This window comes from Suncus etruscus, chromosome 12 (assembly GCF_024139225.1).
Source record: "Suncus etruscus isolate mSunEtr1 chromosome 12, mSunEtr1.pri.cur, whole genome shotgun sequence".
Classification (NCBI taxonomy): domain Eukaryota; kingdom Metazoa; phylum Chordata; class Mammalia; order Eulipotyphla; family Soricidae; genus Suncus; species Suncus etruscus.
In genome coordinates, this window is record NC_064859.1 from 6,154,153 (window position 1) to 6,169,698 (window position 15,546).

The 15,546-nt window shown below is 35.8% G+C and overlaps 1 protein-coding gene and 1 non-coding gene across 2 annotated transcripts in view; one reads left to right on the forward strand and one right to left on the reverse strand.

Moving 5' to 3' along the window:
• The window catches only part of ENPP3 (ectonucleotide pyrophosphatase/phosphodiesterase 3), a 158,503-nt gene that overhangs the window by 75,167 nt on the left and 67,790 nt on the right, over window positions 1-15,546 (reverse strand). The window contains exons 12-14 of the mRNA XM_049785172.1: window positions 5,455-5,563; window positions 3,107-3,235; window positions 2,724-2,755 (exon numbers count right to left, since the gene is read on the reverse strand). Of these exons, the coding sequence (XP_049641129.1) occupies window positions 2,724-2,755; window positions 3,107-3,235; window positions 5,455-5,563 (270 nt within the window). The remainder of the gene's footprint in view (window positions 1-2,723; window positions 2,756-3,106; window positions 3,236-5,454; window positions 5,564-15,546) is intronic.
• LOC126024809 (small nucleolar RNA SNORA51) lies at window positions 1,290-1,422 on the forward strand. The gene has a single exon (XR_007500909.1). It is a non-coding gene; the product is annotated as a small nucleolar RNA SNORA51 (small nucleolar RNA).

Here is a 15,546-nt window from a genome sequence, read left to right on the forward strand (position 1 = left end):
TTTTTTAGTTTTTCTTTCTATTTTTATAATGTCTTTATTTAAACACCTTTATTATTATCAGTTATGTCAACTATGTGATGCATTTTCTTTAAATAAAAAATCAATTAAAAAGAGGAAAATAAGAGGAAAATTTTATGACTTCATCTCTTCTGATGGCTGCATAATATTCCATTGTGTATATGTACCATAGTTTCTTTAACCATTCATCTATTGAGGGACATCTAGGCTGTTTCCAGAGTCTGGCTATTCTAAATAATGCTGCTATGAATATAGGTGTGAGAAAGGAATTTTTGTATTGTATTTTTGTGTTCCTAGAATATATCCCTAGGAGTGGTATAGCTGGATCGTATGGGAGCTCAACTTCCAGCTTTTGGAGAAATCTCCATATCGCTTTCCACAAAGGTTAGACCAGACGGCATTCCCACCAGTAGTGAATAAGAGTTCCTTTCTCGGGCCCGGAGAGATAGCACAGCAGCGTTTGCCTTGCAAGCAGCCGATCCAGGACCAAAGGTGGTTAGTTTGAATCCCGGTGTCCCATATGGTCCCCCGTGCCTGCCAGGAGCTATTTCTGAGCAGACAGCCAGGAGTAACCCCTGAGCACCGCCGAGTGTGACCCAAAAACCAAAACCAAAAAAAAAAAAAAAAAAAGAGTTTCTTTCTCTCCACATCCCCGCCAGCACTGCTTGTTCTAATTTTTTCTGATGTGTGCCAATTTCTGTGGCTTGAGATGGTACCTCATAGTTGTTTTGATTTGCATCTCCCTGATGTGGAGCATTTTGTCATGTGCTTTTTAGCCATTTGTATTTCTTTTTTGTCAAAGAGTCTGTTCATTTTTTCTCCCCATTTTTTGATGGGGTTAGATGTTTTTTTCTTGTAAAGTTCTGTCAGTACTTTGAATATTTTTGGATATTAAACCCTATCTATTATGCTGAGTGAAATAAGTCAGAGGGAGAGAGATAAACACAGAATGGTTTCCCTCATTTATGGGTTTTGAGAAAAATGAATAACATTTGTGTAATGATTCTCAGAGACAAAATAGAGGAGGACTGGAGGGTCCAGCTCCTGACATGAAGCTCACCACAGGGATCATTTAGTGCAGTCACAGAAATAATTACACTGAGAACTATCATAACAAAATGTGACTGAATGAAGGAAGTAGAAAGCCTGTCTAGAGTACAGGCTGGTGTGGGGTGGGGAGGAAGAACACTTGGGATATTGGTCATGGGAATGTTGCACTGGTGAAGGTTATTTTTTTTTAAATCACAAAAGAAAAAAGAAAAAAAAGATAAGGCCTCCCAATTCTTACCATAGGCTGTGTTCTTTACACTGACTGTATAGAAAGAGGAGGTACAGTAAATGCATCCCATGTACACCTCAACACAGGCCCTTTGCCTGGTCCGTATTGTGAATTGGGGGACAAAAAAAATAAAAATAAATAAAAAAAAAAAAAGAGGGAGCTGGCCCAGATCATTGAGGACTTGAATGCCTGGTTGAGGAGCTGAGGAAAGGTTCAGAAGAGGAGAGCTGCTGCGAGGCTCAGCTTGGCTTCATTCCCTGCACACAGGCACCAGGTAGAGTGTGGCTTTGAGAGATCAGCCTAGAGTCAAGGGAGCAGTTTACTCACAAAGTTCAGGTGACAATATGGCTACTGAAAGCAAAGTCTCAGGTGGGTATCTGGGACTAGAAACCAAGTTTGGCACAATTGGGAGGTAATACAGCCCAAGTCCACAGTTAGAGTAGCTGGAAGTTGTTGCCCTATTACATTTTCTTACATTTGTATTTTAATCAAATTCATATATTTTTACCAATTCAAAATAATATATACAGCAGAAGAAACAAACTTCAAGCACTGAAATTTTTTCTTTACCTCCTTAAGAAATACAGACAGGGGTCGAGGTAGGAGTGAAATTGGGGGCATTGGTGATGGGAATGTTGCACTGGTGAAGGGGAGTGTTCTTTTTATTTATAACTAAAATCCAACGACAAACATGCGTATGATCATGGTGCCTAATTAAAGATAATAATTAAAAACATTTTTTTAAGGTTTGGGGCCATTATTGGTAGAGCTCAGGGGTTACTCTAGATTTCTACTTAGGAATCACACCTTGGTCTTCAGTAGACCATGTGTTGAGCTGGGAATAGAAATGGGGTTCCAGAATGCACAAGAGAAGAGCCTTATACCCTGTGTATCTCTCTCCAGCCCTGTAAGGACTTCTTCTTTTTTTTTTTTTTCTTTTTTCTTTTCTTTTTTTTTTTTTTTTCTTTTTTGTTTTTTGGGTCACACCCGGCAGCACTCAGGGTTACTCCTGCTGTGCACTCAGAAGTCACTCCTGGCAGGCACGGAGGATCATCTGGGATACCGGGATTCGAATCATCGTCCATCCTGGATAGGATGCTTGCAAGGCAAACGCCAGACCGTTGTGCTATCTCTCTGGCCCTAAGACCTTTTCAATTAGAAATTAGAAATCAATGGCTATCCCTCACTTATTCCCTAGGCTAGGAGAACTAAAAAAATGAACAGACAACAAACAAAACTAAACATTTCCAACCAAAAAATTAAAACAGCTAAGATTACAACACTGGTATGCATGAAAGAAGTGTTGCTAGAAGGTTTAAAATAAATTATAAGAGAGTTGAACTTCAAAGTATAGAATATAAATTTCTTAAAATACAGGTTAAAGGCATAGCAGTAATTCAGATATTTTAGGAGAACATATACTTACACTAAGATTTCTAACAATTTCTTCAGAATTAACTGAAAATTAAAAAATAATATATTACAATTGATACAATTGCAAACACTTGTGAACAACTCAAATGTTATACATTTGTTTACCAATGACTAATATTTGACAAAACAAAAGACTATTGAAATGTAACTATTTTTCCATTTTATAATGTGAATATTTAGAACCTAAAAATATTAGATTTACCATAAACTTTATAAGCTAACTATATTTAACCATAGAAATTTTTCATTTGCTTCTAATCTTCCCAAGAAATCATAATAGAGACCTAATAATCCTTACTTTCTTAGAATTAGAAAACTTCAGTTGTTCATTTTCAATTTTACCATTTTTCTTCACATGGGTTACTTGATACTTACAAGAAAAAAAGTCCTGGGGCACATTTCTCGACCTGATACGAGGGGAAGGCCCTTCATACATGTAGAAGTTTATTTCAGAAAAATAATCAGTCATATATTCTACTTTATCACAGTAAGTCTGATCCATTCCTGAATTAAAAAAAACACTGAATATTAGAGATTGTAACATTATTATGCCATAAGGAACACTTTATGTTATAGACTTCAAACTAAGTTTCACTAAGAGCCTATACAATATTCTAAGTGACAAATCTTGAAAATCCTGACAGTGAAAATACAAAGAGTTTTTATTAGAAATGTCATTTTAATAAAACTTATAGACTAGAACTGTAAACTGGTCATTCGCTTAATATAGAACAATTAATGTTTCTAAATTAAAGTAATTTTGATTAAGAAAATCCTCTGTAGAAAGTTAGCTTTTTACAATAATTGTTGGTATGCTATGCAAGATACCTTTCTAAACACACAAATGTACAGTTTAAAATTTTAAATAGCAAATGTATTTTCATAAAATAAAAAACTTAATAAAGTAAAAAAAAACATTAAGAGACTAAGGACATCTCAAAAATATAGTTTCTATTATGTAAGTAGATGTGCTCTAAAATATGATTATTTAGGGGCAAGAGTGATAGCACAGTGGAATTTATCTTGCATCCAGCTGGCCCAGGGTCAATCCACAGCATCCTTTGCAAAACCAGAGGTAACCCTTGAGCATCATCAGATATAGCCCAAAACAAAACAAACAAACAAAAAAAAAACAAGTAACAATAACAAAAAATCACTTACCATACCTAAACAAGCTTCAAATCATATCACAATTTAAAATTTAACTGTCTGTTTTTGTTTTAATATTTATATTGTGTCATTTCTTTAATATATGTTATTTATACTTATTGTTATCTTGTGAGGGAGTTGAAGAACCATATATAGTGGTGGAGATTCAAATGGACATCAATAGGATAAAAGGTAAGTGCCCTTTTCCTGTACTATATCTTCCATGCTACATTGAAATACACTCTTTAATTTTGAAACAATAGTTAAAGTGCTGGGGGTGGCATTTAAAAACTGTTCAAATACTCACTGTGCTTGCCATTATCTTGGTATTCAAAAATATAAACAAAGGTTCTAAAGACAAGCTCCTATCCTCTCTGCACCCCATATAGTTATTTCAGAGCTATTGAAAATTATTTTGAACCCAGAAAATAGTTCATATCATTCTATTTCAAAAAGGAATCATTTCTGTTGTATATACTTGTGAAAATGCTTGATCTAGTAACATACTTGGCATTGAGTGGGCAGTTAAAAATATTTTCTGGACAAAAGAATATAGCAAGGCTTCAAATAAAATTATCTTGTTCAACATAATTTCTTTGTAAATTGATGAGAAATAAAATATCCCTGTTATATTAAATGAAAAGTTAGACTTGCCTTTGTACATTATACTTTATCTCTCCAAGTTATTGTGTCCAGGTTCTATTAATGATGTTAAGCGAAGAGGTACTGTAATTTATTTTTTATTTTTGAACCACATTCAGCAGTGCTGAGGACTTACCCTGGCTCTAAGCTCAAGGGTCACTACTGGTGGGTTCAAGGAATCATAAGAGATGCCAGGAATCTAACCTAGATAGGCCACATACAAGGCAAGTGCCCTACCTGCTTTACTATCACTCTCTCATGTACTGTACTTTAAAATTGCATGTAATGGTAAAATTGCAGTATGGTAGCTGTCCTGCTCCTTAACACTAGGGTTCATTGAAATGGATCATTAATGTCAAGTGGATAAATATAAAATGGCAGAGACTTTATAGAAGTCTATTCACATTATTTAAAAAATATATATTGGATGTGTTCTAACTAATATGGAAATCTTTAACCAGTAGAAAATGGTTGCCAATTTTTATGTTTAAATAACCTATTAAATGTAGATCTCCAAAGTGCTTTTATGATTGAATTATAAACCAAACACAGCAATTAGTTCTCAACTACTTCCAACTCCATTTTATAGAAAATTTATATGAGAATGAATCTGCAGAGACAATCTGATAATATTATCTACAATATGTAATTTATCCTCTATTTATTGCAGTCCACCACAAAACTCATTCTTTACTCCTTTAAACATTTCTTGCTCTAGAAATATAAACTTGAAAATATAAGGGACAACTCCTGGTTCAATGAAAGGAACTGTGTGGTGCTGAGGATCAAACCTTGTTTTCCCCTACATAAAGTATATAGTCCAGGCCTCTGAACTATCTCAGTAGGTACACAAAATATCATTAGTACTTTAGTATATCCATTGTAGCATTAAAGCATATTCAATGTCAAAATATAATTAAAACAATACATACCATGGTCGGCCAAAAGAATTATATTCACACAATTCTGCAAGTTCCGCAGTTTGAGACCTTCCATCAACATTCCAAAGACCTTGTCTACTGATTGTAAGGCTTGAATTACCTAAGAAGAAAACTTAGAACTGTTTGCCTTTGTAAATTAAGGCTTACTTAGTCATTATTTACAGTACATATCTGGGTTTTGAAATAGAGCATCAGAGGTCCGAGTCCTTTTTATTCTAAAAAAACTTTATCTCTTAATTTTTATAAACAGAAGTTAAATTATGTTAAAGAATGATAGACTGCTATTTAACTAAATATGTGAGGATATATGTAGCTTCAACCCTTGCCACCTAAAAAATTTTATGTTAAGTATTTCATTATAATGCACAAATTGGACATAGAAATCTATAAAATCTATGGGACCCTAAACATTTACGCGCCATAAGAAAAGTCTTTGGCATATGTAATCAGTTTAATTTAATGTAATATTTAATTTAAGAGAGAATATCCTGGGACCGGAGCGATGGCGCAAGCAGTAGGACGTTTGCCTTGCATGCGGCTGACCTAGGATGGACCACAATTTAATCTCCCGACATCCCATATGGTTCGCCAAGAAAGGAGCAATTTCTGAGTGCATAGCTAGGAGTAACTCCTGAGTGTCGGCAACTGGGGCCCAAAAAGCAAAAAGAGAGAGAAAGAGAGAGAGAATATTCTATAAAATGTAATAATACTTCTAATCATTTGTTCTAATTAAATAGTTACAAATGAAGATTTACATACAAGGATATTCAGCCCAGTATTTGTTTACAATTCAAATACAAAAAAACCATAAATTATGTCACATCGTTAAAAAGGCAAAGTTGAAGCTGAAGCAGGTAAGAAAGTAGGGCGCTTAACTTGCACATGACTAACTAAAGCTCCCCTAGTTATGGTCCCCGAGCACTGCCAGGAGTAATTCGAATGCAGAGCCAGGAATAATTCCTGAGCACTTTCGGTTGCAGTTCAAAAACAAAAACAAGAAACAAAAGTAATTCTTGAGCATAGTACCAGGAGTAAGTCCTGAGCACTATCAGTTGTGGCTCCATATCCCCTCCAATTTTTTTAAAGGTGTAACCAAAATTGTTCAATTAATCTTGTTGTTTATCCTATTCACAATGGGGAAATCTTGCAAGAAATGAGTCTTGGGGTAATTTTATCATTGTGCAAGTACCTGAGTGTATGTACACAATTATAGATGGTTTAGTCTAATGATGATAGATAGATTGATAGATAGATGATAGATGATAGATGATAGATAGATAGATAGATAGAGATATAGATAGATAGATAGATAGATAGATAGATAGATAGATAGATAGATAGATAGATAGATAGATAGATAGATAGATAGATAGATAGATAGATAGATAGATAGATGATAGATAGATGATAGATAGATAGATAGATAGATAGATAGATAGATAGATAGATAGATAGATAGATAGATAGATAGATAGATAGATAGATAGATGATAGATAGATAGATGATTGATAGATAGATAGATAGATAGATAGATAGATAGATAGATAGATAGATAGATAGATAGATAGATAGATAGATAGATAGATAGATAAGCCCCTGAAGAGGTTGACTGATGGAGGGATGGAGGATGAGGTTTTTCCCCTCCCGCTCAGAGCACGCGTCTGCAACCCTGTTACCCTGTTCAGCCGGCGGTTCTGAGGTGAAGCGGCGGGTAAACTGCTCGCTTGTGGAAATATTAGCTTTATTCGGTGGACAAGACTGAAGTCCAAAGCCTCAGCATCAGTTCCAGCCAAAAGCCCCTCACCTTCCACAGACCCTTTTTTTATCCCCCAGAATCAGGTACCACCCAATGGTGGGATCAGAGACCACCCAATGGTGGAAGCAGAATCAGGTACCACCCTAGGGTGGGGGCTGAATGCCAGGTCACACCCTAGGGTAGGGCACAATCACTGATTAGGGTAGGGTCAGTAACATAATAATCCCATAAAATGTTTACATACACAACAATAGACCTAATAGAGATACACCTAAGCTATGCAGTGCAACCTGCTGTTCCTAAGCTAACCACTATATAATATTTTATAGTTAATATTACAGGCAATTTTAGAACAATAATAATTGTGCATCTAAATATTTATACACTAAACATATTTACAAAAAGACTTATAGGAGTCACAATTTACACTATATATAGAAAAAGACCAAGCAAAAGATCAAAACTATACACTTCTGTAGGACTTTTGGCATGAACTGAGCTTATGGTTACAGAAAGTTGTTCTGAGTGTCAGTGAGTAGAAAAGGGTCTGAGTGAAGACCTAGGACTGTAAATAAAACACTGTAACCCTAACCCTAACCCTTGAAGGGTTCCTTAATATCACCTTTAACCATACCAAGGTGGGAGCTGCTTGTATTCTTAACCACAACCTAACTGCCTTACTGATTTTTAAAGTTTTACATGTTTGAAAAATCTTTCACCATCATGAATAAAATATTTGAATGTCTTTTTCTGTATTCCCTCATGTAATCTTTGGTGACATCACTCCAAGACAAGCAGCATCTCTTTGTTTTGTGCCAACATTCATGGAACTTGCATATGTAGAAACCAGAAACCTTATGGATTAAGAAAGTTAAATAATTTCTTTGATATACTGTAAAAGATAAATGGCAAAACTTGTAACCAAACCATTTCTTATCTACTATTAGTAGTAGATAGACTAGTTCAAAGGTCTAAACAGCATTTATGGTCCTCTTTTTTAAGCTGACAGTGTGTTCTGGCTTGTCACTGAGAATCATACTTTTTGCCTATTGCCATAATTCTGTCTTTCACATCTCTATCTCTTCTCTTCTGTCCTCTTAGAGAATCCCAGTATTCTACTACCACTGGCTTGTTTGTGGTTTTGTAATCATCTGTATATATGCCAGCTTCCTGGAGAAGCATAAACTCATGCAGAAATGAGAACATGCAACCTAAATTTTATCACACACATCCTAAGCAAATAAACACATTCCAAAGATTCACATTTTATGGAATACAAAATAACTACATGCTGACTCCCAACTCTGCTCCAACCAAAGGAAAGATAAGGAAAATATTGATGGTGATAAATAAGAAAGTTTTAGATGTTAAGATAGCTAGATATTTATAAAATATTTGCAGTAAGACAATAAAACAGAGGTTAAACACTTGATCACTGATTGCCATACGATATTGCCAAGGTAGGAAGAGGGACGAGAAGTGCTAGGTATGTGACTAAATACTGATGGAGGATTTGGGCACTGTGGTGGTGGTTATAACATAACTTTGTTCATAAAAATCATGCAAATTAATACTATTACAGCCATGTTATCTAGACTATAATAAATGCTTAAAATATATTTGTTCTAGAGAACAAATCAAGTTTAGATAGAAAACCTTGTTTCTTTCACAGGGAATACTGGCCACTCACTTTAAAGTGGGACGAATGGAAAGAATGAATTCAACCCTGCATAACAAATTAACTTACATAAACCCACATGTTCTAGATTTTTTCCTTTCTGTAAACAGAAGTTCAAGGTGACTGTGATCTTTAATTGATCATGCTACTTGGAAACTCTACACAGCATTGATATCATCAACTTTTATTTTGTTTTGTTTTGGGAATACACTGGCAGTGCTCAGGGGTTATTACTGGCTTTGTACACTCAGGAGTCACTCCTGGAAGTGCTTGAGGGACCATATGTCAGATGTCGGAGTTGAACCTAGGCAGATAGTGTGAAAATCAAATGCTCTACCTGCTGCAATAACACTTAAGACTCTAATATATGGGGTCTAATATAATAATATGGGGCCGGGCTGTGGCGCAGGAGGTAAGGTGCCTGCCTTGCCTGCGCTAGCCTAGGACAGACCGCGTTTCGATCCCCCGGCGTCCCATATGGTCCCCCAAGAAGCCAGGAGCAACTTCTGAGCGCATAGCCAGGAGTAACCCCTGAGCGTCACAGGGTGTGGCCCAAAAACCAAAAAAAAAAAAAAAAAAAAAAGACTCTAATATAAATCTGCTTTTCAAAAAATGCATTCTTCCTCTTTGTTCTACTACAAATTCTTCTCCCTGAATGGCGTTCTTTGTAGAATGATCTGAAATTCTTCCACAGATGCGTGTATTACAACATTAAGTAAATCTGTTCTTTATTTAGTTTCTCTTCCAAATTGAAATTTTCTTTCCAAGTTTTTATAACTAATGTGAATTATTTTTTTCAGTTTACTAGCATCTTAATCTCATTAAAATATTAGATCATTATTTAAAGTTACTCCAAACCAGTTCAGGACACTCTATAATTAATTCAGCTAAATTTTTATAGACTCAGTGAAACACATTTTTTATTAAAATGCTTCTTATTTCCAGGCCAGAACAATAGTACAGCAGTTAGAGCATTTGCTTTGCATGTGGTTGACCCAGGCTCAAACACTGCCATCTAGTATGGTCGCCTGTATATCACCAAGAGTAATTTTTGAATTCAGAGCCTTGAGCTCTCCCATACATGCTTCAAAACAAAGGAGGAGGGGGAGGAGGAAAATGAGAATGAGGAAGATGATGATGAGGTGAAGATGAAGAAGAAGATGAAGAAGAAAGAAGATGATGAAGAAAGAAGAGGAAGAGAAAGAAGAAGAAGAAGAAGAAGAAGAAGAAGAAGAAGAAGAAGAAGAAGAAGAAGAAGAAGAAGAAGAAGAAGAAGAAGAAGAAGAAGAAGAAGAGCAGTATTGCTAATCTGGTTGGTTTGCTACTTGTTTTTGAGCGATATTCAGCTGTGGGGTGAAGGTAGAGATACTCTCCCTAAATGGTTCACTGTTATTTCCAGAAATGATGGGGGACCTGGAATCCCACATACAATGTATGTTCTCCAGCACATTGGGTTATGTTTCTGGTCAAGCAGAGCTTTCTTGAGGATCTTAGAGGTTCTGGTTGAGAATAGTGGAATCTCTGGAATATCAAAACTGTACTTGAACAAGCAGGTGAGCACTACCCACACACAAAAAAGAGAAAGCTCCCTCTACAGATGCACGAGCCCCTTGAGTGATGAGCAGATGAGCATCCCACTTGGTCCAAAAGGACAAAAACAAAGTAGCACAGCCACTCTGCTCCACTCCACAGTTGTGCTTATCCCCTACTCAATATATACCAGCACATCACATAGAAAATACCTCACACAAAGGATACAATATGAAAACAATGCAGAACATCACCATGTTAGAGAATGAAAATAGGAACTCTGAAGACCTAACAAAACTAGAAACCTATATATCTTCTTTAAAAGGGAAAATTTGGAGGATGATCAAAGAACTTAGAATCCATGGAATGAACTAAAAGACCACAAATAAGAATTAAGAGAAGTAAGGAGAAATGAGAAAAATTCAAACTGAAATATCAGGGCTGAAAAATGGTAGGCAAAATGAAAACCTAACTGGAAAGCTTCAGCAAGAGTAACAGCTGCTGAGGACAGAGTCAATGAGCTAGAAGATGAGCTGCAAAACAGCTTTACAAAACAAAAGTGGTTGGAAAAGATGCTTTAAACAAATGATCAGATAACCGGAAAAAATCTTCAAAGAATGTGATCAAAATCACTGAAATCCCATAGACCAATTAATAATATCCTCATAAAGAATCAACAGACAAGGGCATCATTGCAGAGAAACTACCAGAGCTAAAGAGTGCATGAAACAAATACTGCATACCTGCTACAAAAGAATCAGCTAAAAAAAGATCCAAAGAAAAACACATCAAGGCACATACTGGCTACAATGATCAATACCACAGATAGGAATAGAATACTGAAGGCAGCAAGATAAAAAAGGAAAATTACACCAAAATGCATCCTTAAGAGTTACAGAATATTTGTCACAAGCAATCTTCAAGGCCAAAATCAGTGGTGGGATATAATAATAAAACTCAACGAAATGAATGCTTCGCCAAGAATTCTTCAACCACCAAGACTTACATTCAGGTTTGAATTAATGATATGCAGAATCACAGATAAACAGAAGGTCAGAAAATTTACAGACTCAAACCAAGCCTTTAAAAAAGAACTGAAAGGTCTACTTTGAAGCAAAGCAGACCCAATAAACACACCAAAGTCCTACAAAATGTTCACATTAAATCTTATGACAATCTTCTCTTTCAATGTCAACAAACTAAAATACACCAGTTAAGAGACACAGAGTAGCAAAATGGATCAAAGTGTTTAATCAAACGTTTTGCTACCTACAAGAAACACATTTGAATAACTAGAGGAAGCATAGACTCAAAGTCAAAGCTTGGAGATCAATCATTCAAGCAAACAGCCCTGTTAAAAAGCCTGGTGTGGCCATACTTATATCAGATGACACAGACTTTAGACTTAAAAGGCTTATAAGGGTTAGAGATGGATAATTCTTAATAATCAAGGGATATGTGCACGAAAAAGAAATAACACTCCTAAACATATATTACCTAATGAGAGGCCAGCAAAATATTTAAAACAATTACTAAAAGATTTGAAGAAAGTCATCAATATCAACACAGTAATAGTTGGAGATGTCAACACTGTCTGTTACCCATTGATAGGTCAAGCAGGCTAAAACCCAACAAGAATATATTAGCTCTGAAGGAAGTAATGAAAGAGTGTGGCCTAGAAATAGAGCTCTTCATTCCAAGAATACTGGATATACATTCTTTTTATTTTCTTTTTTGGGGGGGCCACACTCAGTGATGCTCAGGGGTTATTTCTGGCTATGCACTCAGAAATTGCTCCTGGCTTGGGGAACCATATGGGATGCCAGGGCTTCAAACTGTGGTCTGCCCTCAGTTCAAGGTCAGCTGCATGTAAGGCAAATGCCCTATGCTGTGCCACCACTCTGGCCCCAAGGATACACATTCTTATCCAAAGAACATGGCTCATTCTCCAAGATAGACATACCTCCATAAAATAAAAGGATAAAAATTGTTTCGACTACCTTCTCAGATCATAACGCACTGAAATTAGTAATGAATCACAAAGAGAAAATCTTTCAAACCTGAAAATTAAATAGATAACTACTGAGTACTGAGAAATTACTACAAATCCTTTTCAGGTTTCTTTCATGAAGTTGAATTTTTATAAAGCTAATATCACCTTGATAAAAAAAAAAAAACAGACAGAGATGTTGCAAAAAAAAAAAAAACTACAGACCAATATCCCTGATGAACACAGATGCAAAGAGCTTCAACAAAAATCTAACATATAAGATCCAATGCTTCATCGAGAAGATCATACACCATAACCAAGTAGGTTTTATTCCAGGGCTGCAAGGATGGTTTAACATATGTAAATCAATCAGCATAATATACCATATCAACAAAAAGAAAAATTAAAACCATATGATCATATCAATAGATGCAGAGAAAGTATTTAATAAGCTATGGGTTTTAAGAAAAATGAAAGACACCCTTGTAATAATAATTTTCAGACACAAAAGAGAAAAGAGCTGGAAGTTCCAGCTCACCTCAGGAAGCTCACCACAAAGAGTGATGAGTTTAGTTAGAGAAATAACTACATTTTGAACTGTCCTAATATTGAGAATGTATGAGGGAAATGTTGAGCCTGTTTAGGGTACAGGCGGGGGTTGGGTGGGGAGGAGGGAGATTTGGGACTTGGGTGATGGGAATGTTGCACTGGTGATGGGTGGTGTTCCTTTTATGACTGAAACCCAAACACAATCATGTATGTAATCAAGGTGTTTAAATAAAAAAAATTAAAAAAAAAATAAGGTCTAACACCCACACTCAATAAAAGTTCTCATCAAGATGGGAATAAAAGGAACTTTTCTCAATGGAGATAAACTAAAAGCCTTTTCTTTAAATCTGGTTTAAGAAAAGGCTGCCCCTTTTCACCAGCCCTATTCAAAATAGAGCTATAAGTTCTTGCCATAGTGATTTGGAAAAAATTATCAAGGGCATCCAGATAGGAAAGAAAGAAGTCAATCTCTCACTGTTTTCAGATGACATACTATATTTAGAAAACTCGAAAGACTCTACCAAAAGCTTCTATAAATAATATATTCATATAGGACAGTGGCAGGCTAAAAAATTCACACTCAAAATAAATTGCCTTCTTGTACACCAAAAATGAAAAGGAAGAAATGGACATTAAAAAAATCAATCCCATTTACATATTGTCTCACAAAATCAAATATCTTGGAGTCAACTTGACTAAAGAGGTGAAGAACCTATAAAAATAATACAACAAAAACCTGCTTCAAGACATCAAAGAGGACACAAAAAATGGAGACAAATACCTGGATTGGTAGGATTAAAATCATTAAAATGGCAACACTCCCCAAAGAATTGTACAGATTTAACAAAATCCCTCTAAAGATACCCATGACATTCTACAAAGAAGTGGATCAAACACTCCTGAAATTTATTTGGAACAATAAATATCCATGAATAGGTAAAGCAACCTTGGGAAAAGGAATATGGAAGGCATCATTTTCCCCAACTTTAAATTGTCTTACAAAGCAATAGACATTAAAACAGCATGGTACTGGCATAAAGACAGACCCTTATATCAGTGGAATAGACTTGAGTATTCAGAGAATGTGCCCTAGATATACAATTAATTAATTTTTGAAAAAGGGGCAAGAAATCCAAAATGGAGCAAGGAAAGCCTCTTCAACATGTGGTGTTGCAAAACTGGTCAGCCACTTGCAAAAACATGAACTCAGACCTTCATCTAACACCGTGCATAAAGGTCAAATCCAAATGGAATAAAGACCTTGATATCATGCCCGAACCATAAGGTGTATAGAACAACATGTAGGTAAAACACTCCATGAAATTGAGATTAAAGGCATCTTCAAGGAAGAAACAGCACTCTCCAAACAAGTGGAAGTTGCTTCTGCAACTCAAAGAAATTAGTACCTAGGATACAGAAGACCACCCACAAAATGAGAGAAACTATTCACTCAATACCCATCAAATAAGGAACTAATATTAAATTTATACAAGGTACTGTGAGCTTAACAAGAAAAAAAAAACATATAACTCCATCAAAAAATGGGAGAACCAGATGCACCAACAATACCTTGTGGCATTGTTTCTCTTTTGCATAGGCACATTAAAATGGGAAAATAATACATATGCAAACAAGTTCTTATCTAATAGAGATGGGAACACAAAGTTTGTAATGCAGTTAGGCCTTATACCCTAAACACTGGAATAATGATTTGGCTTAGGCCTCAGAAGAATGGTCATTGCCCATAAACCCCTGAATAATGGATACCATCTATGGAAACAATCACAAGTGTCTATAATATTACAAGGATGCAAAACTCTACCGGGGAAGACCCTACCACTGATCTGGCATTGACTTACTCCAAAGAGAGCTCTCAACACCCAGACTACTTAGCAACGACCTATTTCAGGGCAGGTCTCTCTGAATCTAATGGTGAAGAGAAACTAGAGGATGCTACACATCAACCTGACTTCAATGAAGGAAATGCACAGAATCCAGAATCTTTAAATCCAGGAACCTGACACCAACAACGCCTAAAATGTGAAAATGTTTCACCGGGACCATGAAGAATGACTCAGGGGTTGGACAGACTGGTATGCCTAGAGCCCAGAGTAGGTCTTATGCCAATAAACATCTGGGGTGAGTCCTACTTGTAATCAGACCAAGGATTTTATTTTCGTTTTCCCCATATTTTGCTGGGCCTATGCAAACAACGGCGATTGACATTTTCACACCTTTACTGCTGTATTTATTTTAATACTTATCCTTCAAGAAAGAACAAAAAAGCTTACTGAACTTAAAGAAAGAAAATAACTGCTAGTAGAATGTCTGTCTCAATTACAGGCAGGGGATGGGAAGGAAAGGGGGACATTGGGGGTGAGAATGTTGCACTGGTGAAGGAGGATATTCTGTTTGTGACTGAAACCCAACTATAATCATGCTTGTAATCATGGTGCTTAAATAAAAAATTTAATAATTTAAAAAAATGAGGAGAAAAAATGAACATTTCTTCATCAATGAAGAAATACAAATGGACAAGAGACACATGAAAAAAATGTTCCACATCACTAATCATCAGG